This window comes from Mobula birostris, chromosome 2 (genome assembly GCF_030028105.1).
Source record: "Mobula birostris isolate sMobBir1 chromosome 2, sMobBir1.hap1, whole genome shotgun sequence".
NCBI lineage: Eukaryota > Metazoa > Chordata > Chondrichthyes > Myliobatiformes > Myliobatidae > Mobula > Mobula birostris.
The window spans coordinates 118241844-118269216 of NC_092371.1; the positions used below are offsets into that span (position 1 = coordinate 118241844).

General features: G+C 41.7%; 2 protein-coding genes across 2 annotated transcripts in view; both read right to left on the reverse strand.

Moving 5' to 3' along the window:
* The window catches only part of nphp1 (nephronophthisis 1), an 89654-nt gene extending 73286 nt beyond the window's left edge, over positions 1 to 16368 (reverse strand). Inside the window, exons 1-3 of the mRNA XM_072246858.1 lie at positions 16232 to 16368; positions 8792 to 8850; positions 3763 to 3823 (exon numbers count right to left, since the gene is read on the reverse strand). Of these exons, the coding sequence (XP_072102959.1) occupies positions 3763 to 3823; positions 8792 to 8850; positions 16232 to 16297 (186 nt within the window). The 5' untranslated portion in view covers positions 16298 to 16368. The remainder of the gene's footprint in view (positions 1 to 3762; positions 3824 to 8791; positions 8851 to 16231) is intronic.
* A 3540-nt stretch (positions 16369 to 19908) lies between these two features.
* LOC140209098 (mitoregulin) lies at positions 19909 to 23653 on the reverse strand. Its single transcript, XM_072277623.1, has 2 exons — positions 23423 to 23653; positions 19909 to 21129 (listed from the first exon to the last, which is right to left on the reverse strand). The coding sequence occupies exon 1, from the start codon at positions 23638 to 23640 to the stop codon at positions 23470 to 23472; it is 171 nt and encodes a 56-aa protein (XP_072133724.1). The 5' UTR covers positions 23641 to 23653; the 3' UTR covers positions 19909 to 21129; positions 23423 to 23469.
* Positions 23654 to 27373: the final 3720 nt, after the last annotated feature.

The window sequence follows — 27373 nt, forward strand, 5'->3', positions numbered from 1 at the left end:
TTGAGTTTACACAGCTATTTTTAATCTTTGGAAGTTCTTATATAAATCCTTTTTTTCTATTGTATATTTTTTATTTTGCTTTCCCAACCTTCAGAATCAAGGATAGTCATAGAATCACGTGACACAGAAACAGGCACTTTGGCCCACAATGCCTCTGCTGACTATCAAGTACCCGTCGGTACTAATCATATTCACCAGCACTCAATTTGCAGACCTTTATGGCTTGATGATTCAGGTAATGGTCTAGATACTTCATTATTGTGACAGTACCTGCCACCATCATTAACTCAAGACAGTGCATCCCAGTTTCCAACCAACTTCATCACATCTCCATCTGGTTGTAACTTACCCTACACCTATGCTTCTTTGTTTAGACACGTTTGCTTTGGGGTAAATGTTCCTCCTATCCATGGCTCTTATATTTTTGTATACCTCTATCAGCCCAACCCCCTTAGGCTCCTCCATTACAAAGAAAACAAAACCAGTCTTTCCAGTCTAATAACTGAAATGCTTCATCCCAGGAATTGCACCTCCACCTTTTCCAATGCAATCACATCTTTCCTATAGTGTGGCATCCTGAACTGTACATAGTAACCAGCTGCTGCACAGAGTACTCCAACTGTAGTTAAACCATACAAGAACAACAATAAACTGATTCTTTTTTTCTCCATTCCCACCATCTTTTGTCTGGCTGCATCACAGCCTAGTGGAAACACCAATGCCCTTTTACAGAAAATCCTACATAATGTAGTGAATATGGTCCACCATGGGTAAGGACCTCCCAACCACTGAGCATATGTACATGAAACACTATTGCAGGAAAGCATCATCATGGACTGCCACCAACCAGAACATGCTCTCTTTTTGCTGCTGCCATCAGGAAGAGGTACAAGAGCCTCAGGACTCACATCACCTGGTTTAGGAATAGTTACTACCCCTTAACCATCAGGCTCTTGAACCAAAGGGGATAACTTCACTTGCTCCATTGAAATGTTCCCACAGCCAATGGATGCACTTTCAAGATTTCATCATCTCATGTCCTCAATAATTATTGCTTATTTATTCATTATTATTTCTTCTTTTTGTATTTGCACAGTTTATTGTCTTCTGCAATCTGGTTGAACGCCCTAGTTAAGCAGTATTTCATTAATTCTGTTATGGTTATTCTTCTATAGATTTATTGAGTATATCTGCAAGACTATAAATCTCAGGGTTGCATATGTTGACATGTATGTATTTTGATAATAAAATTTACCTTGAACTTTTCCGTGCCGCTTAAGTTCAGTCTCTAGAATGTGTACCTTTACAAACTTCACTCAAAAAAGTAAGTAAAATCAAGAAGTTCTACAACATACTTAAAACCAAGCAGTAAAGTATAACGTAACTTAGTTGCTCCAGCAAGTAATAAGGCAATATTAGTTCACTACTACCATGCTCCAATCCCAATTGCATGCTATTAAGACAGGCCATTCCAAAAAGAGAAGAAAATTTACTGTGAAAAGAGATGTAATTGTGTGCAATCAGCTAGAAAGTTGATTGGCAAAAGGGATACAGAGCTGGAGAAGGGAGAGGATCATGGGACAGGAGGCCTAGGGAGAAAGAAAGGGTGAGGGGAGCCCAGAGGAAGATGAAGAGCAGGCAAGGAGTGATTGTGAGAGGGAGAAAGAGAGAAAAAAAGGGGGGGGGAATAAATATATAAATGATGGGATAAGAAGGGGAGGAGGGGCATTAACAGAAGTTAGAGAAATCAATGTTCATGCCATCAGGTTGGAGGCTACCCAGACAGAATATAAAGTGTTGTTCCTCCAACCTGAGTGTGGCTTCATCTTGACAGTAGAGGAGGCCATGGATTGACATGTCAGAATGGGAATGGGACGTGGAATTAAAATGCGTGACCACTGGGAGATCCTGCTTTCTCTGGCGGACACAGCGTAGGTGTTCAGCGAAATGGTCTCTCAGTCTGTGTCGGGTCTCAACAATATATAGAAGGCCGCACCAGGAGCGCCAGACGCAGTATATCACACCAGCCGACTCACAGTTGAAGTGTCAACTCACCTGGAAGGACTGTCTGGAACCCTGAATGGTGGTGAGGAAGGAAGTGTAAGGGCAAGTGTAGCACTTGTTCCGTTTACAAGGATAAATGCTGGGAGGGAGATCGGTGGGAAGGAATGGGGGGGGGAACAAATGGACAAGGGAGTCGTGTAGGGAGCAATCCTTGAGGAAAGCAGATGGGGGTGAGGGAAAGATGTACTTGGTGGTGGGATCCCGTTGGAGGTGGCGGAAGTTACGGAGAATTATATGTTGGACCCGGAGGCTGGTGGGGTAGTAGGTGAGGACAAGGGGAACCCTATTCCTAGTAGGGAGGCAGGAGGATGGGGTGAGAGCAGATGTGCGTGAAATGGGAGAGATGCGTTTGAGAGCAGAGTTGATGGTAGAGGAAGGGAAGCTCCTTTCTTTAAAAAAGGAAGACATCTCCTTTGTCCTGAAATGAAAAGCCTCATCCTGAGAGCAGATGCAGCGGAGACGGAGGAATTGCAAGAAGAGGATGGCATTTTTGCAAGAGACAGGGTGAGAAGAGGAATAGTCCAGATAGCTGTGAGAGTCCGTAGGCTTATAGTAGACATCAGTAGATAAGCTGTCTCCGGAGATAGAGACAGAAAGATCTAGAAAGGGGAGGGAGGTGTCGGAAATGGACCAGGTAAATTTGAGGGCAGGGTGAAATTTCGAGGCAAAGTTAATGAAGTCAACGAGCTCAGCATGCGTACAGAAAGCAGCGCTAACGCGGTCATCGATGTAGCAAAGAAAAAGTGGGGAAAGATACCAGTATAGGCTTGGAATATGGATTGTTCCACAAAGCCAACAAAAAGGCAGGCATAGCTAGGACTCATATGGGTGCGCATGGCTACACCTTTAGTTTGGAGGAAGTGGGAGGAGCCAAAGGAGAAATTATTAAGAGTAAGGACTAATTCCGCTAGACGGAGGAGAGTAGTGGTAGAGGGGAACTGGTTAGGTCTGGAATCTAAAAAGAAGCAGAGTTTTGAGACCTTCCTGGTGGGGGGATGGAGGTATATAGGGACTGGACATCCATGGTGAAAATAAGGTGCTGGGGGCCAGGGAACTTAAAATCATCAAAAAAATTCAGAGCGTGAGAAGTGTCACGAACGTAGGTGGGAAGGGATTGAACAAGGGGGATAAAACAGTGTCGAGGTATGCAGAAATGAGTTCGGCAAGGCAGGAGCAAGCTGAGACAATTATTTTGTGTTGAGGCAATGGGTCTACCTGGACAGGCAGGTTTGTGGATCTTGGGTAGGAGATAGAAACGGGAAGTGCGGGGTGTGGGAATTATGAGGTTGGTGGCAGTGGATGGGAGACCACGGTTATTGTGTTTTATTGTGTTATTGAAAATTCATTCCTCTTTCAAGACATTTTAATTCAAATTAATTATCCTAATTTGGGGGTGTTTTGCCCAGAGATTGTGAAATGTGCCATAAAATTAGTAATACTATATATTAAATTGAGAAAGAGAAGTTAGTTTAATTGAAATGCAGGATTTTCACTGGAAATGTTGTTTTCCCTGGAGTGAAGGAGGCTGGTAGAGGGGAGAGCTAACAGAAATATGCAACAGTTATGAGGGTTATGGACAAGGCAGATAGCAAAAAACTCTTTCCTCATTGCAGAAGTGTCTAAACAAAATCTGAAAACTGGAAAATAAATGACAAAAAGTGGAAGAAATTACTGTCAACAACTTAAATTTAAACTTACCTTCTTTAACTTGTGCAGAGTGTCCAAAGTTTCATCAACAGATTGCTTTAATTGAAGACAACTGTGTAAAAATCAAAATATCCGTTAAAAGCAATTGATATGTACAAAACCATGAAAACCATTAAGATGACAACGTTAAGCACACATAAACATACTCGTATGATGTTTATTGCACTTTCACCCAAAAGTTGAACCTGGCATGCTTTGCAATAACCTTACAATGTAACATCACCAAAACGAACGAACAGAGGGGTGCCGGAGTGCAACAAGAGATCACGAAGAATAAATGGTTTTACTTTTAGAAATAAACAGTTATTGAATTAGACTGTCTTCAAGTTCTGGCTTTCTTCTCTCAATGGTGCAGAAAAAAAATTGAAGTGTATACTACTAAATAAAAACCCAAGATGGATAGACAAATTAGAATTAAAATGTGCAAACTTTTGCAATAGTGGATTTTCATCACAACAGGTAGGTGTAAAATAGTGCTGCAGTGGTAAAGGGATTGTTATGAAATATAAGCAGTCCCTAAATTGCATCAGGATTCTGTTTGTTCCTGAAGTAAGTCAGATTCATCCATTTCCTCTAGCAACCCGTAGCGTATGGCTTTACATATGCTTGCTGTAATTCTTTCAGTCCATTTAGCATTCACCCTAACACCACCCATAATTAAACTAATGGAATATATACTGTATAACACAAAATATTTTGTTATTACTATCTGGTAAAATGCTATAGCAACACTGTATATGGGACTTAATTTCCATAAGTCAGATCATCTGCAACCTGGGGAGCATATGCATGCAGTAATTTAAAAAAACAGTCAAGCTGTGGCCCGGCAAAGGAATAAAGGAAAATAATAAGATGGTGTGAAAAGACATGAGGCCTGTTATCCCCACTTGACCATCATAGTTTTCCATCCAGTAGCAAGTATTAAGAAATGGAATAAAGCCATGCAATGATTTTATTTACAAAGACGATTTGCCTCCTTAATAAACTAGATGGCATGAAGAAACTTGGGAAAGTACTATGAAAGACAGCTTAATGGAATAGTGAAAAGCTTTAAATGTATAAGTCTATTTAAAGTTTCTTTAAGGTTGTTATAGCCAGGGGTGGTAGTGGGGATAAGCGCCCAGTACCTATTAACCAAGTCCAACTCCTGGCTTTCATGTGTAGCTTAACTACTAAGCCCGGCAGAACCATTTCTACTGACAGTCACTTCAGGCAGATGGGCCTCGTCAGCTGTGGTTGTCAGATCATCAAAGAGAAGGAAAACTCTGATCTCGAACCTCCACTGCCTTTCAGCTATACCTAATCGTGGGGAAGGCTTTGGGGGTAAACCCCAAGGAGAAATGTTGGAGTCCCTAAGATAGTCCTACGTTGAGTTCAACACTGACTAGCAAATGTTGCAATACCGCTGGAGCCAAACTGTATCAGCTTCTGCCCTTACTTTGAGTTTATCAGCTGCATGAAGAGAGGGAGACTACTACATGGGCAACAATTATGTTCCATGAAATTTAGCACAACTGGAAGGAAATCTGTAGTCAACAGAACTTAACAGAAGGAAGGGAAACTTGCACCGCAATCACTCAAGGCGTGAGACTACAAGGTGGAGAGGATCAGATTCTGATTGTCATTTACTGAGGCAAACACATTAACTGTTGTTTTTTTCTACTGGAGCTCACTTACTAAGGAAATATGTTGTGCGATACAAAAGTGAAATGGCTTAAGTTATGTAAAGCAAATGATAAATTAGCAAAACTTACACTATTTTCACAAATCTTCAACAATTCTAACATATATTCAATAGAAAGGGTGCGAGAGGGAGGATAGGCAGGTGATAGAGAAGGGATGTGCTCAGACCGATGGTTTGAGATGTATCTACTTTGATGCAAGGAGTATTATAAACAAAGTGGATGAGCTTAGAGCGAGGATCAGTACTTGCAGCCATTACAGAGACTTGGATGGCTCAGGAGCAGGAATAGTTGCTTTGAGTGCCAGGCTTTAGAAGTTTCAGAAAGGACAGGGAGGGAGGCAAAAGAGGTGGGGACATGGCACTGTTGATCAGGGATAGTATCACAGCTGCAGAAAAGGAGGAAGACATGGAGGGATTGTCTACAGAGTCTCTGCGGGTGGAAGTTAGGAACAGGAAGGGGTCAATAACTCTAGTGGGTGTTTTTTTATAGACCACTCAATAGTAACAGGGACATCAAGGAGCAGATAGGGAGACAGATTCTGAAAAGGAGTAATAATAACAGGGTTGTCGTGGTGGGAGATTTTAATTTCCCAAATATCGATTGGCATGTCCCTAGAGCGAGGGGTTTAGATAGCGTGGACTTTGTTAGGTGTGTTCAGGAAGGTTTGACACAATAAGTAGATTAGCCTACAAGAGGAGAGGCTGTACTTGATCTGGTATTGGGAAATGAACCTGGTCAGGTATCAGATCTCTCAGTGGGAAAGCATTTTGGAAATAGTGATCACAATGCTATCTCCTTTACCATAGCACTGGAGAGGGATAGGAACAAACAAGTTAGAAAAGCGTTTAATTGGAGTAAGGGGAAATATGAGGCTATCAGGCAGGAACTTGGAAGCATAAATTTGGAACAGATGTTCTCTGGGAAATGTACGGAAGAAATGTGGCAAATGTTCAGGGGATATTTGCATGGGGTTCTGTGTAGGTACGTTCCAATGAGACAGGGAAAGGATGGTAGAGTACAGGAACCGTGGTGTACAAAGGCTGTTGTAAATCTAGTCAAGAAGAAAAGAAGGTTCAAAAAACTAGGTAATAAAAAGAGATCTAGAAAATTATAAGGCTAACAGGAAGGAGCTGAAGAAAGAAATTAGGAGAGCCAGAAGCGACCATGAGAAGGCCTTGGAGGACAGGATTAAGGAAAACCCCAAGGCATTCTGCACGTACGTGAAGAGCAAGAGGATAAGACATGAGAGAATAGGACCAATCAAGTGTGACAGTGGAAAAGTGTGTATGGAACTGGATGAGATAGCAGAGGTACTTAATGAGTAATTTGCTCCAATATTCACTACAGAAAAGGATCTTGGCGATTGTAGGGAAAGCATCAAGTTGGATAAATCACCAGGACTGGACAAGATGTACCCCAGGCTACTGTGGGAGGCGAGGAAGTAGATTGCTGAGCCTCTGACAATGACCTTTGTATCATCAATGGGGTCGCGAGAGGTTCCAGAGGATTGGAGGGTTGCGGATGTTATTCCCTTATTCAAGAAAGGGAGGAGAGGTAGCCCAGGAAATTATAGACAAGTGAGTCTTACTTCAGTGGTTGGTAGGTTGATGGAAAAGATCCTGAGAGGCAGGATTTTTGAACATTTGGAGAAGCTTTATATAATTAGGAATAGTCAGCATGGCCTTGTGAAAAGCAGGTCGTGCCTTACAAGCCTGACTGAATTTTTTGAGGATGTGACAAAACACATTGATGAAGGTAGAGCAGTAGATGTAGTGTATATGGATTTCAGCAAGGCATTTGACAAGGTACCCCATGCAAGGCTTATTCAGAAAGAAAGGAGGCATGGGATCCAAGGGGACATTGCTTTGTGGATCCAGAACTGGCTTGCCCACAGAAGGCAAAGAGTGGTTGTAGACGGGTCATATTCTGCATGGAGGTCGGTCACCAGTGGAGTGCCTCAGGAATCAGTTCTAGGACCCTTACTCTTCGTGATTTTTATAAATGACCTGGATGAGGAAGTGGAGGGATCGGTTAGTAAATTTGCTGATGACACAAAGGTTGGGGGTGTTGTGACAGTGTGGAGGGCTGTCAGATGTTACAGCAGGACATTGATAGGATGCAAAACTGGGCTGAGAAGTGGCAGACGGAGTTCAACACAGATAAGTGTGAGGTGGTTCATTTTGGTAGGTCAAATATGACGGCAGAATATAGTACTAATGGTAAGATTCTTAGCAGTGTGGAGGATCAGAGGGATCTTGGGGCCTGAGTCCATAGGACACTCAGAGCTGCTGCGCAGATTAACTCTGTGGTTAAGAAAGCATATGGTGCATTGGCCTTCATCAATCATGGGATTGAGTTTAGGAGCAGGGAAGTAATGTTGCAGCTACATAGAACACTGGTCAGACCCCACTTGGAGTACTGTGCTCAGTTCTGGTCGCCTCACTACAGGAAGGATGTGGAAACCATAGAAAGGGTGCAGAGGAGATTTACAAGGTTGTTGCCTGGATTGGGGAACATGCCTTATGAGAATAGGTTGAGTGAACTCGGCCTTTTCTCCTTGGAGCGATGGAGGATGAGAGGTGACCTGATAGAGGTGTATAAGATGATGAGAGGCATTGATCATGTGGATAGTCAGAGGCTTTTTCCCAGGGCTGAAATGGCTAACACGGGAGGGCACAGTTTTAAGGTGCTTGGAAGCAGGTACAGAGGAGATGTCAGGGGTAAGTTTTTTTATTCAGAGTGGTGAGTGCGTGGAATGGGCTGGCGGCGATGGTGGTGGAGGCGGATGCGATAGGGTCTTTTAAGAGACTCCTGGACAGGTACATGGAGCTCAGAAAAATAGAGGGCTATGGGTAACCCTAAGTAATTTCTAAGGCAAGGACATGTACGGCACAGCTTTGTGGGCCGAAAGGCCCGTAATGTGCTGTAGGTTTTCTATGTTAGAAAGCAGTGAGATTTTAAGATCATTTCTTATTTAATTGCTTATTTACTGACTCTGTTAAGAAAGAAGCAAATAGCAAGATCCTGGTTGTGGGAACATGACAATGGAGCAGTAGATAAATAATGAACAAGGGGGCAACAAAACTGTGCGGAGATACAGATAAGTGAAGAAAGTTATCATCAACAGCACAATTAACCACACTTTGTATAGCAAACTTTTATGACAGTAGGTAATTTTGAATGTTTTCTGCCTTGTAATATAACAAGACATCAGGAACTGTACTTTACTACTTCAACGCATATAAAATAATATTTTTTCCACAATGGCACAGTACTTAAAGTTGACATTCAAATTTTGTTATAAAAGCAAATACTAAAACAACCCAAGAACTTACCTCTGATAAGCTTCCTCTCTCTGTTCAGGACGTTTAATGTTCTTTAGTAAGGCATCAACCTTAATGGAATATGGAAATATAATTTGCATGCGTACACCATAGAATGTCTATTACAGCACAGGTGGAGGCCACTGAGTATGTATTCTGACTCTTTAAGGGCCAATCCATCCCTTTGCTCTTTCCCCATGGTCCTACTGCCACAACAAGTCAACAGCAGCCTGGCTCATCATTCTGCTCTGGACCACCTGGAAGACAGCAACTCGTAGGTCAGGCTGCTGTTCATCAAATACAGCTTGATGTTCAACTCAATCATCCCATCCAAACTTACTATCAAGTTTCAAGACCCGGGCCTCCGTAACCCCCTCTGCCACTGGATACTCAACCTTCTCAAGGGCCATCCTCAATCAGAGAGGACTTATGACATCTCCTCTTCACTGATGATCAACATAGGTGCACCTCAAGACTGCATGTTTACCCTCCTTCTCTACTCTCTGCATATACATGACTGTGTGTCTCAGCATAGCTTCAATGCCATCATCAAATTCACTGATGATACTACTATTGTTGGACAAATCATTGATGGCAAAGAATCCGCTTACCAGAGCGAGGTAAGTCACCTGTCTCGCTCAACATCAACAAAACTACAGAGCTGATTGTTGACTTTAGGAAGGGGAAGGAGGGCAAACATCTGCCAGTTTACATTGGGGGATTGGCAGTGGAAAGATTCAGCAGCTTTAAATCGTTGGGTATTATCATATCAGATGACCTGTCCAACTATTCTAATACATCTTATATTCACTCTCTCAAGGACCTTCAAATATTTCCCCTGACTGGTGTTTAGTAAAGATTCAGCAGAATTTCCCTACTTTTGTATTCTATCCCTCTATTTAGAAAGTCCAGGATACCATGCTTCAATAACCATTTCCTTAATAAAGTCCACTGCTTTCGAACACATACTTTCTCCATCATGACAATACTTAACTGCGCTATTTTGCCTGCATTGTTCCTCTGAATCCTTTCTTTAAAATTATGAGACTACACACCTTTCTCTGCCACTATTTTTCCACTGAGTAAGCAATATGAATTCTTTTGCAATTTATTGCAATCTTCTTCAGTATTTTGAAATACAGTGGATTCCAGTTAATTGGGCCATAGGTTAATCAGAGCAGCCACTTATTTATGACAAGTGTTAAAGAACAAAAACTAATCAAGAAAATAGCTGGGATTCCCTTTGTTTATTTGGGACAGGAGACTGTTGCTGAACGGATTCTAACTAGCATCAGTCATGTGCAGTTGTGTGACCATTAGATACGACACCATGCTTACAGTAAACAGTTGCATGTGTTTGTGTTCAAAAAGCAAGTTAGGAACTAAGAAGGTGAAGGCATCGACAAATGCTACAATGAAGGTGAAGGCATCGACAAATGCTACAATGAAAATGAAGATTTGGAGAATGCAATCACAGACATCCCACCTCTCCTGGAAGTTCCGGGCGTCTCCCGCATATTAATAGTGGCTCCCTGATGCCCGCAAATTATATACAATATCATGGAAATCAATTTTTTTGAGAGCGAGCGAGAGAAAGCGAGAGAAAGCAAAAGAGAAAGCGCGAGAACAACCACGAGAGACAGCGCGCGTGAAAGAGAGCGAGAGCAAGGAAGCAAGAGCGTGCGAGCGAGAGAGAGTGGGAGAGAAAGCAAGCGAGAGCATGAGAGCGACCACGAGAGAGAGAGAGCAAGCGAGTGAGAGCGTGCCATGGGAGAGTGTTCCAAAAAAAGAAATTATAAAACGTACGTCACTCCAGACTACCCTAAAGTGTACCCCTGCCTAATAGGGGTCAAAAATAATGACAGTGTTGCTCACTGTGCTGTTTGCAACAGTGACTTTTCTATTGCCCATGGTGGGTTAAAATGTAAAAGATGTTGAGGTGAGTTTTAACAGGTGCCATTTGTTCATTAGCATAGCTAACTTTATTTAAACTAGCTGGCTAGCTGCTAAGGAGCTACTCTATTGCAAACATCCCACCTCTCCCGGAAGTTCCGGGAGTCTCCCGCAAATTGATGGTGCTACCTCCCTGAAATAAGTTTTTGCAGGGTGGGATGTCTACAATCATTGAAAGCATTGTATGAAGACGGTCCATTATCTACACTTAGCATCTGCGCTAATTTTGTTCATTTACAGCCTTATGCCGATGATAATAAGGAATACAGGGGCATCTTCTACAGGTTACACCCTTTATAAACTTTATAAAGGGACATGAGAAGGTTAGAGGAATTGTTAGGATTAGATTTGTCAGAACCCAAAATCGATGGGATTGTGTCAGGAAAGTGGCTACAACAATTGGTAGAGACAGTGAAAGAGGCCAATTATGTGGCAGCCCACCAGCTCCAACTATGCAGGGATGATAACTCTCCAGCAACCAGAGAACAACCATCATGGATATGGAGGGCTCCATGGATACGTGGAGAAAAGGACCATGAGTAATGCCTGGCCAGCTTCAGCGTAGACTCCTTTCCCGGATAATACCTTTTCATTTCATTGACTGTTCATGGAGGGTCAGGGATCTAGTAGAGTGCACACAAGTAGTTAGTTTGTGAACCCACGTGCTTTTTAGTTGAGACAATAGAGGTTACTTGTTGGTAAATACAGATTATCTGTGCCTCACGGATCATTATTACAAGGGGTGATTCTTATAACAATACACTAGGTGAATTCCTCCACTAATAACTATTAGGAAGTAATGCAGTTTTATAATACTGTAGTAGTATTGGTGGTGTTCTAATTTGTTCTGTGTTTCATTAAATATATAATTTGTTACTCAGTTAAATGGTAGTTTGTCTTTTTTTTATACCTTTTAAACTATTTCTATGAAAATTTGGCTATTAGAGGGAAACACTTAATTGGGCCAAAATGTACTGGTCCCAATATGTTCGAATTCACTGGAATCCACCGTATTATGCACGTTTTGTGAATGATATGGATAATCATGAAAGGTGACAACAATGGAACTAATGAACACAAAAAGGATAGTTATGAATTTTCTAAAATAGTTACACAGGTTTATTTGCTGTTTATTTTTCCTGAGGAAGCAGCATTACCAATCATTGGAGAAGGCAGTGCAAACAACTGCAGTGACCAACATCCCGTTGCACATTTAGCCATTACTGCACTGATAGAAAGGAAAATCACATTCACATGGAGCTCTTTCATCCGTACCAACGAATTCCTGCCTTATGCAACAACAAAAAAAATTCCCGGAGGAACACAGCAGGTCAGATAGCATCTGTATATAGATTTTCATCCTTTATGTATGTTAGATGCTAATCACCAATGCTATTCCTTTTTAAAGAAAATTACCTTCAGACAACTCTTGGGACAGCACAGTAGCATGGGGGTCAGCACAATACTTTACAGTACTTGTTACCCAGGTTCAACTCCTGCCATTGCTTGTAAGGAGATTGTATGTTCTCCCTGTGACCGTGTGGGTTTCCTCCGGGTGCTCTGGGTTCCTTCCACAGTCCAAAGACGTACCAGTTGATAGGCTAATTGGTCATTGTCAACTGTCCCATGACTAGTCTAGGATTAAATGGGACACGCTGGTAGCGTGGCTCAAAGGGGCAAAAGGGCCTTTTTGCACTGTATCTCAATAAATAAATGATAAAAGACCTTTTCTTAGACTTCTCTAAAGGTCTAGGTAATTCATTTGCTTGCCCTGTATTTTGTTTTTGCAATAGAGATGGTCCAAAAATACAAGTTATTGTTGCTGTTTGAAACACAGAAATTACTGAAGAGAGAAAAAACACAAAGTTACACAACATAATGGAAGGATTGATGCTGGGATCCTTGCTGGTTGTTATATACGTTAATAATCTAGATATAAAACGCAGGAGGTATGATTAGTAAGCTTGCACAAAACACAAAAGGTTCCAAAATGAGGGTGGTAGGTAAAAAAATAGCAAATAGAATTTAATCCTGAAAAAGGTGTAATGCCTTTCAGGAAGGCTAATAAGAAAAGGATAAATAATTGAATGGTAGGACCCTATTGAGTACTGGAGTTGGGATGTTATGTTGAAGTGGTGAGGCCTAATTTGGAGTATTATGTGCATTTTTGGTCACCCACCTACAGATGAGACATAAATAAGATTCAGAGTCCTGAGAAAATTTACAAGAATGCTGCCAGATCTGGAGGATGTGAGTTATAAAGCAAGATTGAATAGGTTAGAATTTTATTCCCTTGAAATTAGAAGAATGAGGGCAGATTTAACAGAGGTATGGAAAATTATGAGGGATATAGCAAGGGTAAATGCAAACAGGTTTTTTCCACTGAGGTTGGGTGAGGCTACAACTAGACGTCATCGGTTAAGGGTGAAACTTCTTCACTCAGAGGGAGGCAAGAGGGTGGGATGAGTTGCCAGTGCAAGTGGCGGATGCAATTTTGATTTCAACTTTCAAAAGAAACTTGGATAGATACATGGATGGGAGGACTATGGTTTGGGTGCAGGTTGACTGGACTAGGCAGTTTCAATAGTTTGATGCAGACTGGATGGATGGGCTGAAGGACCTGTTTCTGTGACTACAGTATATAAAGTACTGAAGAACATGGGGACATGTCCAAAGATTCCTGACAGCAGATAAAGTGGTTAAATCAGCATATGGGATACTCACTTTAATTTGCTTTGTTCCAAGTAGAAAGATTATCATACAACATTAACAACACAAAATGCTGGAGGAACTCAGCAGGTCAGACAGCGTCAATGGAAGTGAATAAACAGTCGACTCATCAGACTGAGACCCTTCTTCAGGACAGTGCTTCTTTCTCTCTCTCTCATGTTTTTAATATAAATATTAAGTAGGCCACAAGCAAATATAATTATACTGATAAAGGTGCATGGGAGATATCGCCTGGGATGGAGCATTTCAGCTACAAGGAGATAGTACAAGACTTGGCTTTGTTTTCCATGGAGCAGAAGTGGGGGGTGCGAACGGATACAATATAAAATAGACTTAGGCAGAATCAGAGACTCTTACAACACTTACTAAGTGTTGGGATGAACACTTGAAACGCCATCCCAATGCTGGAAAATTAAATTGGTGTAAGTCAACGGTCCCCAACCACCAGGCCACAGACCGGTACCGGGCCACGAGGAAACGATATGAGTCAGCTGCATCTCTCCTCATTCCCTGTCACGCCGACTGTTGAACCTGAACGCACTGGAGGACATCAGTCGGTCATTAACCTACAACAACTTGATGAGTAAAAAAACAAACGTTGCTGAGAGTTTCTTTGGAAGAGGCAGTAGGGGACATAAAAGGCCTAACAATGATGATAACGCAGAGACAGCTGAGGACGAGACTGCAAAAAAAAAGCTTCCTTCAACAGAAAATACGACGAGTCGTACATAAAATATGACTTTATTGTGACCGATGACTCACATGCTCCAAGCCCCCGTGTGTGATACGTGGAGACAAGCTGTCTAATGAGGCAATGAAGCCCTCAAAACTGCTTTGGAACCTTGAGTCCAAGCACCCTGCACTTAAGACAAACCTGTTGAGTTTTTTGAGAGGAAAAAACGTGAACAAGCGGGACAGAAGCAAGTGCTGACAGCCACCACCTCCACAAATGCTGCTGCTCTGAGAGCGTCGTACTTAGTGGCTAGCCATATTACTAAGGCTAAGAAGCCTTTCACTGTTGGTGAAGAACTGATTCTGCCTGCTGCCAAGGACATGTGCCGTGAACTGTTGGGAGAAGCTGCAGTTAACAAGATGGCACAGGTTTCTCTTTCAGCTACCACAGTTTCAAGGAGAATCGATGACGTAGCGGAGGACATCGAAGCACAGCTGTTGGAACGGCTTAGCGAGTCTGGTTTCACTACCCGAGTCAAAGAGGTTGTTCCTGAATGCCAGTCTACACACTATGTCACACACAGGGTAATGCTGAAACTGAAAAATGTCAACTGATCTTAACAGCGTATTGAGTGACGTTGTTGAGGTTATCAATCACATCAAAGCAAAAGCTCTTAACTCATGTCTGTTTGAGCAGCTTTGTGAGGAAATGGATGCAGAGCAAGAACGCCTTCTCTTACACACTGAAGTCAGGTGGCTATCGAGGGGGAAGAGCCCTGGCCTGGGCTTTTGAGTTAAGAGAGCAGCTACAGAGATTTCTTTCAGGAAAAAAGTCAGCACTGGCAGCACACTTCAGTGACGAGGAGTAGATAGCAAAACTCGCTTATCTGTGTGACATCTTCAACCTGCTCAATGAACTCAATTTGTCACTTCAGGGGAGAATGACAACTGTCTTCAAGTTGGCAGATAAAGTGTCTGCTTTCACAGCCAAACTGGAACTGTGGGGACGGTAAGTGGACAGGGGCATATTTGACATGTTCCCAACATTAGCTGGGAATTTGGGAGAAACTGAGGCTCACAGCTGGTGCGCGAACACCTATCTTCGCTGTCGACAGAATTCGATCGTTACTTCCCAACCGCAAATGACCCAAGACGTGCAAAGGAATGGGTCCGTGACCCACTTGTAAATGTCTCCGGTGAATCAGCCATGTCAGCGCGGGAAGAAGATCAACTTCTCGAGCTTGTAAATGATGGTGGGCTGAAAGGTATGTTTGACATAACATCTCTGCCGGCATTCTGGATCAAAGTCAAGGCTCAACATCCTGAGATAGCCACGAAAGCACTGAAAACTTTGCTTCCATTTCCAACATCAAAACTAAGTTGGGGAATAGACTGGACAGAAGGAACCCCCTTATGACTTATAATTGACCTATCACTAAATTCATGCCAGGAAAATATGCGCTGTGTGTTTAATATTAAATTCAATACATAAACCCTTTTAGAAGCAAAATTGAGTGTATTAGCCACTGATAAGTGACATAACCTATATTCCGGTCGTGATTAACACCACCCCCGCCTCCCCCCAGTCGGCCGGTCCGCAAGAATATTGCCAATATTAAACCGGTCCGCGGTGCAAAAAAGGTTGGGGACCCCTGGTGTAAATGGCCAGTGAAAGTGGACAGCACCTTGTAGTAAACCGAAGGGGCTACTTCACCATGCTCCGAATTGCCACAGTAACTAATTTCTGGCAGTCTTCAAGAGAGCAAGCGAGGAGTCGAGAACAAGCAACGACCACCATCACCCCTTCCTTTTTACTCGGATCCACTCGTTCATTCAATTTCAATGAAGTTTTATTTAAGAAAGTCACGAAATATAATTAAAACAAATTGAAGCGGGTGATGTTGCACGGGGGGGACAAATCTGAATCAGGGACAAGATTCGCCGCTGAAATGATGGATACTGCGAGACCCAGCACTCCCTGGTGTCGGCCTCAAACCCGCGGACTGACGGTAACCACAGCGCCCAGCCCCTATTCATGGTGGGGCAGCGTTCGCCCCCCGCCCCGCCCCGCCCGCCTGGTCTCACGGAAGCCGGTACCTGGCCCTGCAGGTTGTTGGCGGTCACCTGCACCAGCCGCAACGACCCTTTCCGCAGGGAAGCCATCGCACATCAACCCCGATTCCAAGGCCTCCGCCGCCGTATACCGGGAAAATCGCCTCACGGCGTCACCATGGCAGCTGCGTCCAGCTAATGACGTAACTACGTACGGGCCAACGTGTTGGAGTAGAGGGCGTTCCCCTTTCCCTCTCCCACTAACTTCAGGCAAATTGTTATCTTTAATTGCAACGCGATAATTTCGTTAAGTGTACTTCTTCAGCCCTTTTGAAGGGTCTCGACTGTCCAGTTACCTCCATAGATGCTGCCTAAGTTCCTCCAGCGTTTTATGTATTGCATCTGAGTTTCGATATTGCTGGCCATTTTAATTCTCCATCCCACTCTTACCGCTCAATCTGTGGTCTCCAGCACTACTACAAACAAGGCCTAAATCAAACTTGAGGAACAGCACCTCATCTTTCATCTGAACGCGTTGCAGTCTTCTTGACAATGTGCAATTGCCCGCCTCCAGTGAACTTACTTTCTATAAGTATCATAACTATTTTAAGTTATCCATCTGTGATGTTAGCTCAGCTGTTATCGTTCCATTAGTGCAGCGACTTCCCCAGTACACGGCGGCGGAGACCTCGGCATTTCACATTTTACACTTTTTTTGTCTTTATTTTCACTCTCCAAGAACAACTAATACCCAACCCACAGCAAACCTGGCGTCACCCCTTCACAGACATTATCTTCCACCTATGCATCTTTAGCTACCTTCTCTACAAATAATAGAAATTGTATTTCTATTCTTCCTCGTTCTGACCAAGCGTCTTCAGAATCAGATTTAATATAACCGGCATAATTTAACTTTAAGGCAGCAGTACAATGAAATACATGATAAATTAATATGGAGAAAAAAAACAGCTACATTCACTACATATATGTATATTAAAAAGTTAAAATAAACAGAAATAGTAAAATACTGTTCATGGGTTCACTGTCCATTCAGAAATTGGATGGTAGAGGGGAAGAAGTTGTTCCTGTGTGCCTTCAGGCTTCTGCGCCTCCTTCCCAACAGTAACAGTGTGAAGAGGGCATGTCCTGGGTGGTCCTTAATGATGGAACCTGGAATCTTAGCTCTACTTTTTCTACAGATGCTGCCTGATCTGCTGAGTTTTTCCCCTACAATTTTATACTTGGTTTGCCAAAATCCAAAAGTAGGTCACAAAAGCAAATAGACACAAAACTTGGCATGATAAAATCTGAGAATAGTAATAGACTTCAGGCAGACACAGACAGGCTGAGATGATGGACATCATGTAGCAGATGAAATTTAGCTGTGACAGAATGCTAAATTACATTTTGGAAAAAAAAATGAGAAGAGAGACTCTAAATGAATGGACAGAATTCTAAAAGGAGTATAAAATATCTGGGGTGTTCCTGTGTAGTTTATTGGAAGTGCCAGGGAAAATTAAGAAAGGGGTTAAGGAGGCATAAATCGTAAAGAGATCACCAGGATCCATCCAGAGAACTGTGTCCAGTTCAATGTGCCAAACTTAAAGAAGCAAGTGAAAGCATTGAAGAAATTTATTGAAATAATTCCTGGGATGAACGTGGACTGACGGCAGGGGTGGCAACCTAAAATGAAACAGAAAACCTACAGCAAAATACAGGCCCTTAGGCCCGCAATGCTGTGCCGAACATGTACTTACCTTAGAAATTACCTAGGGTTACCCATAGCCCTCTATTTTTTTCAGGCTCTTAAAAGACCCTATTGTATCTGCCTCCACCACCGTCGCTGGCAGCCAATTTCACACACTCACCCCCGACATCTTCTCGGTACCTACTTCCAAAATGGTGCCATATAATTACTGTATTTTCCAATAAAAGAACCTTTCCAATGAACATTGGAACTAAAGTTATTACACGATGTATTCACCCAGAAATCATTGAGAATTATTTCTTTGTAAGGAATTATAAATATTAGGTTAAGTGAGAATTTTTTTTTTTGGTAGTCCAATCAAGCACTCTTAAATACACATTCCCAGCTGTATTCTCAATATGAAATATGATCTCTTAGGTGTGATATCAGGGGCTATAGTTGGTGTTCTTAAGGTACAAGAAACAAGGTAATGAAGTAACCCCAATGAATACCAAACTATGTCAGAAGCATTACTGATACCATTTGCCAGAGTGAAAACCAGATCCCATAACACCACCCTCCCCCAGTGAAGACAAGGTCTCCTTTCCACCAAAAGTCCATTATAGAGGCAGCAGAGTCAACTACCGGGCCATGAGGAAACGATATGAGTCAGCTGCACCTTTCCTCATTCCCTGTCACGCACTGTTGAACTTGAACATAGGGTTGCCAACTGTTCCGTATTAGCTGGGACATCCCGAATATTGGGCTAAATTGATTTGTCCCATACGGGACCGCCCTTGTCCCATATTTCCCCACTAAGGTACAGCGTTCCTATGAAACCTTTCGTGCCAAAATGGCGTAAAGCGAAGAAGCAATTACCATTAATTTATATGGGAAACATTTTTGAGCGTTCCCAGACCCAGAAAATAACCTAACAAATCATACCAAATAACACATAAAAGTGAAAATAAATAACACTAACATATAGTAAAAGCAGGAATGATATAATAAATACACAGCCTATATAAAGTAGAAATAATGTATGTACAGTACAGTCAGGAAGATGAAGGCAAAACTGATTTGTGGGGGGAAAAATCGGCACGTACGTGCATGCACACACAGGTGCCCGTGCAAGGCTTCATGGTCATGGTAGTCTTTCCTGGGGTAAAGTGTCCCGGGAATTGACTGTTACTTTTGTCCCTTATTTGGGAGTGAGAAAGTTGGCAACCCTAACTGTAAAAGACACGTTGAAGTGAGTTAAACCCTACTTGAAAACCCCGCCCTCCCTGTCGGCCGGTCCGCAAGAATATTGTCAATATTAAACCGGTCCACAGTGCAAAAAAGGTTGGGGACCCCTGGATTAAAGGCCAAAAGAGTTTCATGGAATGCAGAAAGCCATTCTATGTGCCTGTACTTTCCACCTGAATGAGCCATCAAATTAGATTGACAGTCCTCCTACATACTGTATGGGGCACTGGAGATTTGTCACCTGGTGAATCTGCTTATAACCACCCTTCTAGGCAAATATTCCAGATCCTAAACGGCAGTTAGTTTCTTTCTTTTTGGCACCCTCAAAATCCTTCTGACATTTTAAACAGGGCGCAACATTCGGAAGACTAAGAACAGTATCTGAGGAGAAATATCACTGCTTTTCTTAGTTTCCACAGATAATTGAAATTCATGCCTACTACGCACCCCCCACCCCCATACTTTGCTTTGAGCAGATTAACAGTATCATTGGTTGACTATCCCACTCTAACATGCAGTAAGAGTGGTGCAAGTACGAGTTGCAATAACTACAAACAAATACACAGTCAGACATGATATAGAATAGCAAAAGTTCAGATGCTGATCAAAAGGTCACAAGTATTGGAAAAATTAATATAGAAAGAACAGTTAAACTAACGTTAAGTGCAAGTCCTTTCCTAAAAGAAGCTTTGAAGCTGTGTATCCAAAATGCTGTTTCTTTCACGTGCAGATTAATCTGATGAGCATAATACAAATACCTGTAGGCAAACAAAAAGTGCACAGTCCATGACAACAAAATCCAACGCTTTATTAGCACAGTTCTTGTACTGATGGAACGGTATGCCTGAAGTCAGTTGCTGAAAGGCATTTCTTAGTCATCCACACAGCGTGTTTGTGCAATGAAAGTCCTGAGGTTTTGATACAGAATGCACAGCTGAGAGAAAAAATAAATCACTTGGTGTGTTTGGAGTGATAAATGAAAAACATACAGATCACTGTAACTGAATATGATTCAAATAGTAACAATCAGCAGGAAAAAGACAAAAATATTTTATAGTTTATAATTCCAAGTCTTAATATGGCTAGAGTTTTGTTCGCAGTACCTCCACAAATAGATTTGTGACATCATCTCCCCAGTGCTGCTATTAGCCCCTTGATGGAGCTATCCAGTTCAATCTTATTTTTCATTCTCCTTCCCGCCCCCCCCCCCCCCATGTTGCTTTGAATTTTTCATTGGTTAATCTAATTCTCTTAAATACCGTGACGGATTCATCTTTCAGTAAAACTACCCAACAGGCACTTGTTTGCATGACTAACTCCTAATCACACACTATACTATGTATGTTATTCCTGTTACAAACACATTAACCTAAAGTTTATTTACTGTCCTAATTGTTTGTTTGCAAAGTTCATCACCAAAAAAAATTAAAGTATCTAGCAGACCAGCTCAAAACTAGAACAGCTTTCCTCCCACGAAGACAAAAAACTGATATAAATCAAACTCCAGAAGCGACTTTCCTTTAAATCATTCCATTGTTTGTCCCTAAATCACAAGCATAGGTAAACTTTAAATTCAGTCTGTGCACATGATTTTTAACAATAAGTTTGAGAAAATCTATTTTGAACATTAGACTTTTTCAGCCAGACAAGTTAGATTTTTTTTGAAACAGATGATTTGTTCATTTGACAGAAATTCTGTTTAAGAGTGAAAAATATTCTAGGAACGCAGGGTATCTGTCACCCAAAAATACAGACATTAACTTTTTTAAAAAAAAAATCTTACTTGAAATCTATAAATGATTTAAATCAGTTCATATCTTGCACATAAAAATCAAGGTTTTAGAGCAGCATTTCAGTTCCTGTGTACCACGTAATGGAGCCAAAGCAATAGCTTTCTGTAAAAATGAAAATGTGCCTTGCATGGTTGTTTTGCAAAGTTGATTATTTCAGTTTCCTCACAGCCATTGTCAACGTTCCAGGAACTTCTCTGTGAATATGGGTTATTTCCCTAAAGAAAGAATGACAACAGTACAAATTATAATCAAGTAATATATTAGATATAAAAAAACATACCCACTCAATCTTAATATTTTTGAACTCTGCCTCAGCCAGGAAGTAATAAAGCTTATGTCCATGGCCTCCTCTTGTGCCACCCTCAGGGTTGGAGAACAACACCTTATATACTGTTCGATGGCATAAATATTGATTTCTCCCTCCGATAAAAAAACTCACCCCTCCCCCTTCTATTCACCGTTCCGGCCTCTTCCCTCTTACCTGCCTATCACCTCCCCGGTGCCCGTTCTCCTTCCCTTTGTCCGATGGTCCACTTCCCTCTCCTACCATATTCCATCTTCTCCTGCCTTTTACCTTTCCCAACCACCTGACTTCACCCATCCTCCTTCTCCTCCCCTACCTTTTTATTCTGGTGACTTCCCCCTTCCTTTCTAGTCCTGAAAAAGGGTCTCTGCACAAAATGTGGACTATCTTGTTCATTTCCATTGATGCTGCCTGACTTGCTGAGTTCCTCCAGCATTTTGAGTGTGAAGTCTTTGAATTTCCAGCATTGCAGACTTTCTCACATCTATAAAACTTCACTGCTGTTTGTAATGTGTTACATGAATACTAAATCTGTCAAATTAATCCATTGCCGAACCAGCAACATTTCAATATGAAATGCAATAAATGTCAGCGATTACAGCAAAATGAATCCTTACCACAGAAAATGTTTCAAATATACCAAATACTGGAAACTTATCTTCATTAGTTGGTAAATAAATTATAAGAGCAGGGGAGTAAAGGCACATCTTTATGAAACACTGGAGAGTGATGTGTAGTATAGTCACTGCACTATAGGAAAGAGGTGATTGCACCAAAGAGGAGATTCACCTGGATGTTGTCTGGTTTGGAGCATTTCACTTATGAACAGAGAATGGATAGGTTTGGTTTCTTTTCCGTGGAGTAGAGGTAACTTGGGAGAACTTGATCGAGGTATGCTAGATTATAGATAGAGGGGGGAAATATTTAAAGGGGACCTGGGGAGCAAGTTTTTCCCACAAAGTGCCAGAGGAAGTGGTAAAGGTAAAGGTGGGTGCGATTCCAACATTTAAAAGACATTTGAATAAGTATCTGGAAAGGAAAAGTTTAGAGGGATTTGGGTCAAATGCAGGCAAATTGGACTGGCTCAGGGAGGCACATTGGTCAGCATAAATGATTTGGGCCCAAAGGCCTGTTTCCATGATGTATAACTCTACAGTATGTAGTAGGAACAGATCGCCACAGTGAATGTATCTAAAATTAGAGGGCATAGGTTTAAACTAAGGATAGGAGGTTTAGAGGGCACTCCGAATTTTTTCCCACCGAAGGATGAGAACCTGAAATGCACTGCCTCAGAGTGGTGGTGACAGAGACACTCATAACATTCCAAGAGTTTCGAGAAAACCATGGACTTTTTATTCTCCTCCCATCTGACAGGCGCTACAGGAGCCTCCACTCCCACACCAGCAGGCACAGGAAGAGCTTCTTCCCTGAGGCTGTGACCCTGCTGAACCTCACATAACAGCGCTAAGCAGTATTGCACCCATATTGGACTGTCTCAGTGCTTTTATATTTGTATGCTGTAGCACTTACTTTTAATTCACAGTTATTTTGCAAATAACACTATTCTTTTGCACTTCTGGTTAGATGCTAATTGCATTTCATTGGCTTTATATCTGTTCTCGGCACAATGACAATAAAGTTGAATCTAATCTAATCTAAAAAGCATCGACTACCAACACGTGGGTAGCTACTGACCAAGAGATGGTAAATCGGATTATTAAAGGTGGGTACTCAATGATCAGCATGGAATTGGTTGGTCAGAGGGCAGGTCACTGTGCTTTATGACTTGAGGAAAAAGCTTTTTGACTCGGGAAGTGGCAGAGCGTTTAAATTTTCCACCCCAAAGATTTATACAGTACTCAGTCACAGACCTGGGGTGGATAGAGGGAATTAATGGATTATGAAGATAATGTTGGAAACCTCTGCTGAAGTAACATGTCTCATCATGATCTTGATGAGCCGCACAGCAGGGTCAAGTGACAAAGTGGCCTACTAATAACTCTTACCGACATTGACAAAATCGCTTCCCAGAACACACTTCTTTTCAGTAGTTGCAAGCCTGCTTGCCAAACGGTAAATATAACTATGGCAGGGTTATAATATTAACTGTAGAAATCGGTAGAGTCCCTACGATAAATTACAGAATGTCACAGTATAGGAAGAGCCTGTGAACACAAATATAAAACCCAAATGGAACTGCTCACATGAAACAGAGACCCATGCTGAGCATAGAGTTTCGTTAACCTTCCTCTTAAGCCAAGTCCAGCTTCTTTTGCGTCTCGATCAGCTTCGACTGCAGCCGCTTCTTCCTCCAGTCTAGGAATCTCCTTCTCAGGATGTTAGCCTGCCAGCCAACGATGAACCCCGAGGTAAAGGACAAGACGACCGCCAGCTGTAACGTCCTCTCCGTCACTTCAGCCATCTTCCGCCTGGGAACACGCCAAATGCGCAGGCGCTACCGAGGCCACGCCTCCACGGCCGCCGCTCCCAAGTTCTCCCTTTCGCGGTTCTCCTGAAAGTGCAGCAAAAGCTCTTGTGACTGCGAAAATACAAACCTGGTTGATCGTTTCCGGGCATGGTGCATAATATATTATTGGCCTGCTTATTTCATGAATTGAATTTGACAAAGAAAAAAAGCATTATATTTACACATACTGTAGCTTTATTCAAGTCTATACACTCAATGGCCACTTTATTAGGTACACCTGTGCACCTGTTCGTTAATGCAAATATCTGATCGGCCAATCATGTGGCATCAACTCAATGCATAAAAGCATGCAAACATGGTCAAGAGGTTCAGTTGTTGTTCAGACCAAACATCAGAATGGGGTGATATCCCTGGCTTTGACCATGTTGATGCCAGGGATGGTTTGAGTGGTACTAGGGTATTTGCGTCCTGGACGATTGTGTCCTGGTCATTAGAGTCCCTGGACATTTGCGTCCTTTTTTTTTGGGCTCCCGGTTATTTGCATCCCACTATATGTAACTATTACTGGGTAACAAACCCCGTGTTATATTTGCTAAGCCTCTTATCTCAGCTCAAAAAGCAACCATCTAATCCATTAGGGTAATTGTAGGCAGATGAGGGGTGCCTCATTTACGACTGAGTTACTTATAAACAACCCCCCCATGTGTTTCCTATTACAATTTGGCTTTAAATTTACCTTTTTTCAGAAACTAAGCTATGTCACAGTTCTTGAAATCAAGCAAAAGTGAAAACATACATGATGATGGAAATGATATCTATCACTATCATAAGGAAAATGCTGTGGGCACAAAAGCTTACTGGAGTTGTGTGGTACGATCCAGCAAAGCAAGAGTTCATACCGAGAGCAATGTAATTACAAAACGAATTAATGAGCATAACCATGGTTCTACGCTGCTGCAATTAGAACAAAAGAATCGATTTTAGAGTTGAAAGAAACTGCGATATCCTCACAAGAACCAACAAAACATCTCATTGGAACAACTTTGTCAAAACATGATGAATTTTCAATGGCAGAAATGCCCTGTCTCAGCAATGAGGAGAAATGTTCATCGTTGGAGACAGAAAGCACAAAGTGCTCCATCTATACCAAACCAAAGATGTAATTCCAAAATACCAGAAGAATATTGTATTCTCCCCACTGGACTAAGGTTTCTTGCAATTGATACTAGCATAAATGATGAAAATAGAATGCTCATCTTTGCTTCTGAAGAGGATTTGGATGACTTGACACAATTTCAGAATTGGGCAGCAGATGGCACTTTTAAAATTTGCCCACAAATCTATTATCAATTGCACTGCATCCATGTCCAACATTCAGTATTCCCCATGTTTTTGCTCCTACCCCATAAGACTAAAGAAACATATGACTGTCTATTCACTCTTTTGTTACAGACTTGCCCTCAACTTAATCCCAATTTAATTCTGGCCGATTTTGAACTAGGAGCAAGAAAGAGTATAGCAGAAACATATCCTAATGCAACAATAAGTTCGTGTATTTTCCATTTGTCAAAATTCATCTTTAAGAAAATATGCGACCTCGGTTTAAGACAACGGTATAACGAATTCAATTTAAAAATTAGATGTTTCTCTGCATTAGCTTTCCTTCCAGTAAATGATGTGGTAGCAAGCTTTTTGGATCTGAGTGAAGATCATGACTTACCTCCTGAATTCATCGCATACTTTGAAGTTAAATACATTGGCCAAGCAAGAGGTAGAAGTGGGCATAGGATTGCAGCAATCTTTTCCGTTGCATCTTGGAATGTTCATGATCGTACAATGAACAACTTGCCTAGATCTAACAACAGTTTAGAGGGGTGGCATAATGCTATCCAAAATTCAATTACTTGTCAACACCCCTCTGTTTGGAAATTAATTGATGCATTGAAGAAAGACGAAGCTATGGCCACAAAGAAGAAAATTGACTACCAAAGAGGGATTATTGTCCAACCAGGAAATAAGAATATCAGTAAGCGCCTTCAATCATTAATTGCACGTTACAATCCCTAGGACAAATTAAGTTTCTTACAAGGGGTTGCCCAGAACCTGCAGACTTCTTAAGTTTGGACTTATAAATTAAATTTTTAATCAATAAAATGCATGCTACAATCCCTTTTTTAATTAATAAAACTGTTTTTGATTTTAAAAATTACATGAATATGTACAATTATATCTTTTATGAAATATACATATATTGGGACAGAAATCTAATATGAGATATACATATATAGGGCCACAAATGTCTGGGACAGAAAATAACCGGATGCAAATGTCCAGGAATGCCAATGACCGGGACGCATTTGACCAGGACACAGTAGTCGAGGACACAATTGTCCTATCACCGGTTTGAGAATGTCTGAAACTGCTGACCTCCTGGGATTTGCACTCACAACAGTCTCTAGAGTTTACAGAGGATGGTGCCAAAAAAAACATCCACTGAATGGCAGTTCTGTGGGCAAAAATGCCTCGTTAATGAGAGGTCAGAGGAGAATGACCAGACTAGTTCAAACCGACTGAAAAGTGACAGTAACTTGAATAATCATGCATTGGAACAGTGGTGTGCAGAACAGCACCTCTGAATGCGCAACATGTCAAACCTTGAAGTGGGTGGGAAGACCACGAACATACAGAAATACACTCAGTGGGCTCTTTATTCGGTACAGGGGGCCCAAATGAAGTGGCCACTGAGTGTACTTAGTGGTTGTTACTTTTTTTCACTTCCCAAACCAAAAATTTTCCAATTAAACTGCTAATTAAAAAGAAATCAATAGTGAGATGTACAATTCAATTCCATCTTGACATTGAGTTTAATATTCTTGGACAGGCATTAGTGTATTTAGCCCTGATTTATCTACACCGTGTCCATTAGTTCCTCAACTAAAATATTCTCTCTTAATTCTGAGCAGAGGTTTTCCAGGCAGGACTATCCTTAGGAGAACATTCCTGGCAAGGTTACCATAATCCAGGACATGCCCTTTTCTCACTGTTACCATTGGGAAGGAGGTACCGAAGCCTGAAGGCATACACTCAGGGATTCAGGAACAACTTCTTCCCCTCTGTCATCTGATTCCTAAATGGACATTGAACCCGTGAACACTACCCCTCTTTTTTAATATATATTATTTCCATTTTTGCATGATTTCTAATCTATTCAATATACATACACTGTGATTGATTTACTTTATTTTTTTCCTCGATATTATGTGTTGCAAATTTCACGGCACGTGCTGGTGATAATAAACCAGATTCTGATTCTGATGTAGATGGACAAACTTGAGTTGTTTTCTTTGGAGCGGCAGAAGCTGAGGGGAGATCTGATAGAGGTTTATAAGATTATGAGAGGCCTAGACAGATAGAGTAGACAGGGAGTACACGTTTCCCAGGTTGAAATGTTTAATACCAGAGGGCATGCATTGAAGTTGAGAGGCGGTAGGTTCAAAGGTGATGTGAAGGGTAAGTTTTTTACTTAGGGAATGGTGGATATTCGGAATGCACTGCCTGGTATGGTGATAGAGGCAAGTACATTAGACACTTTTAAGAGACATCGAGATAGGCCATGAATGTGAAGAAGATGGAAGGTTATGGATATTGTGTTGGGAGGTGGGATTAGTCTTGGGGTGTTTTTGATCTATTTTTTAGCTGGTTTGGCACAACACTGTGGGTTGAAGGA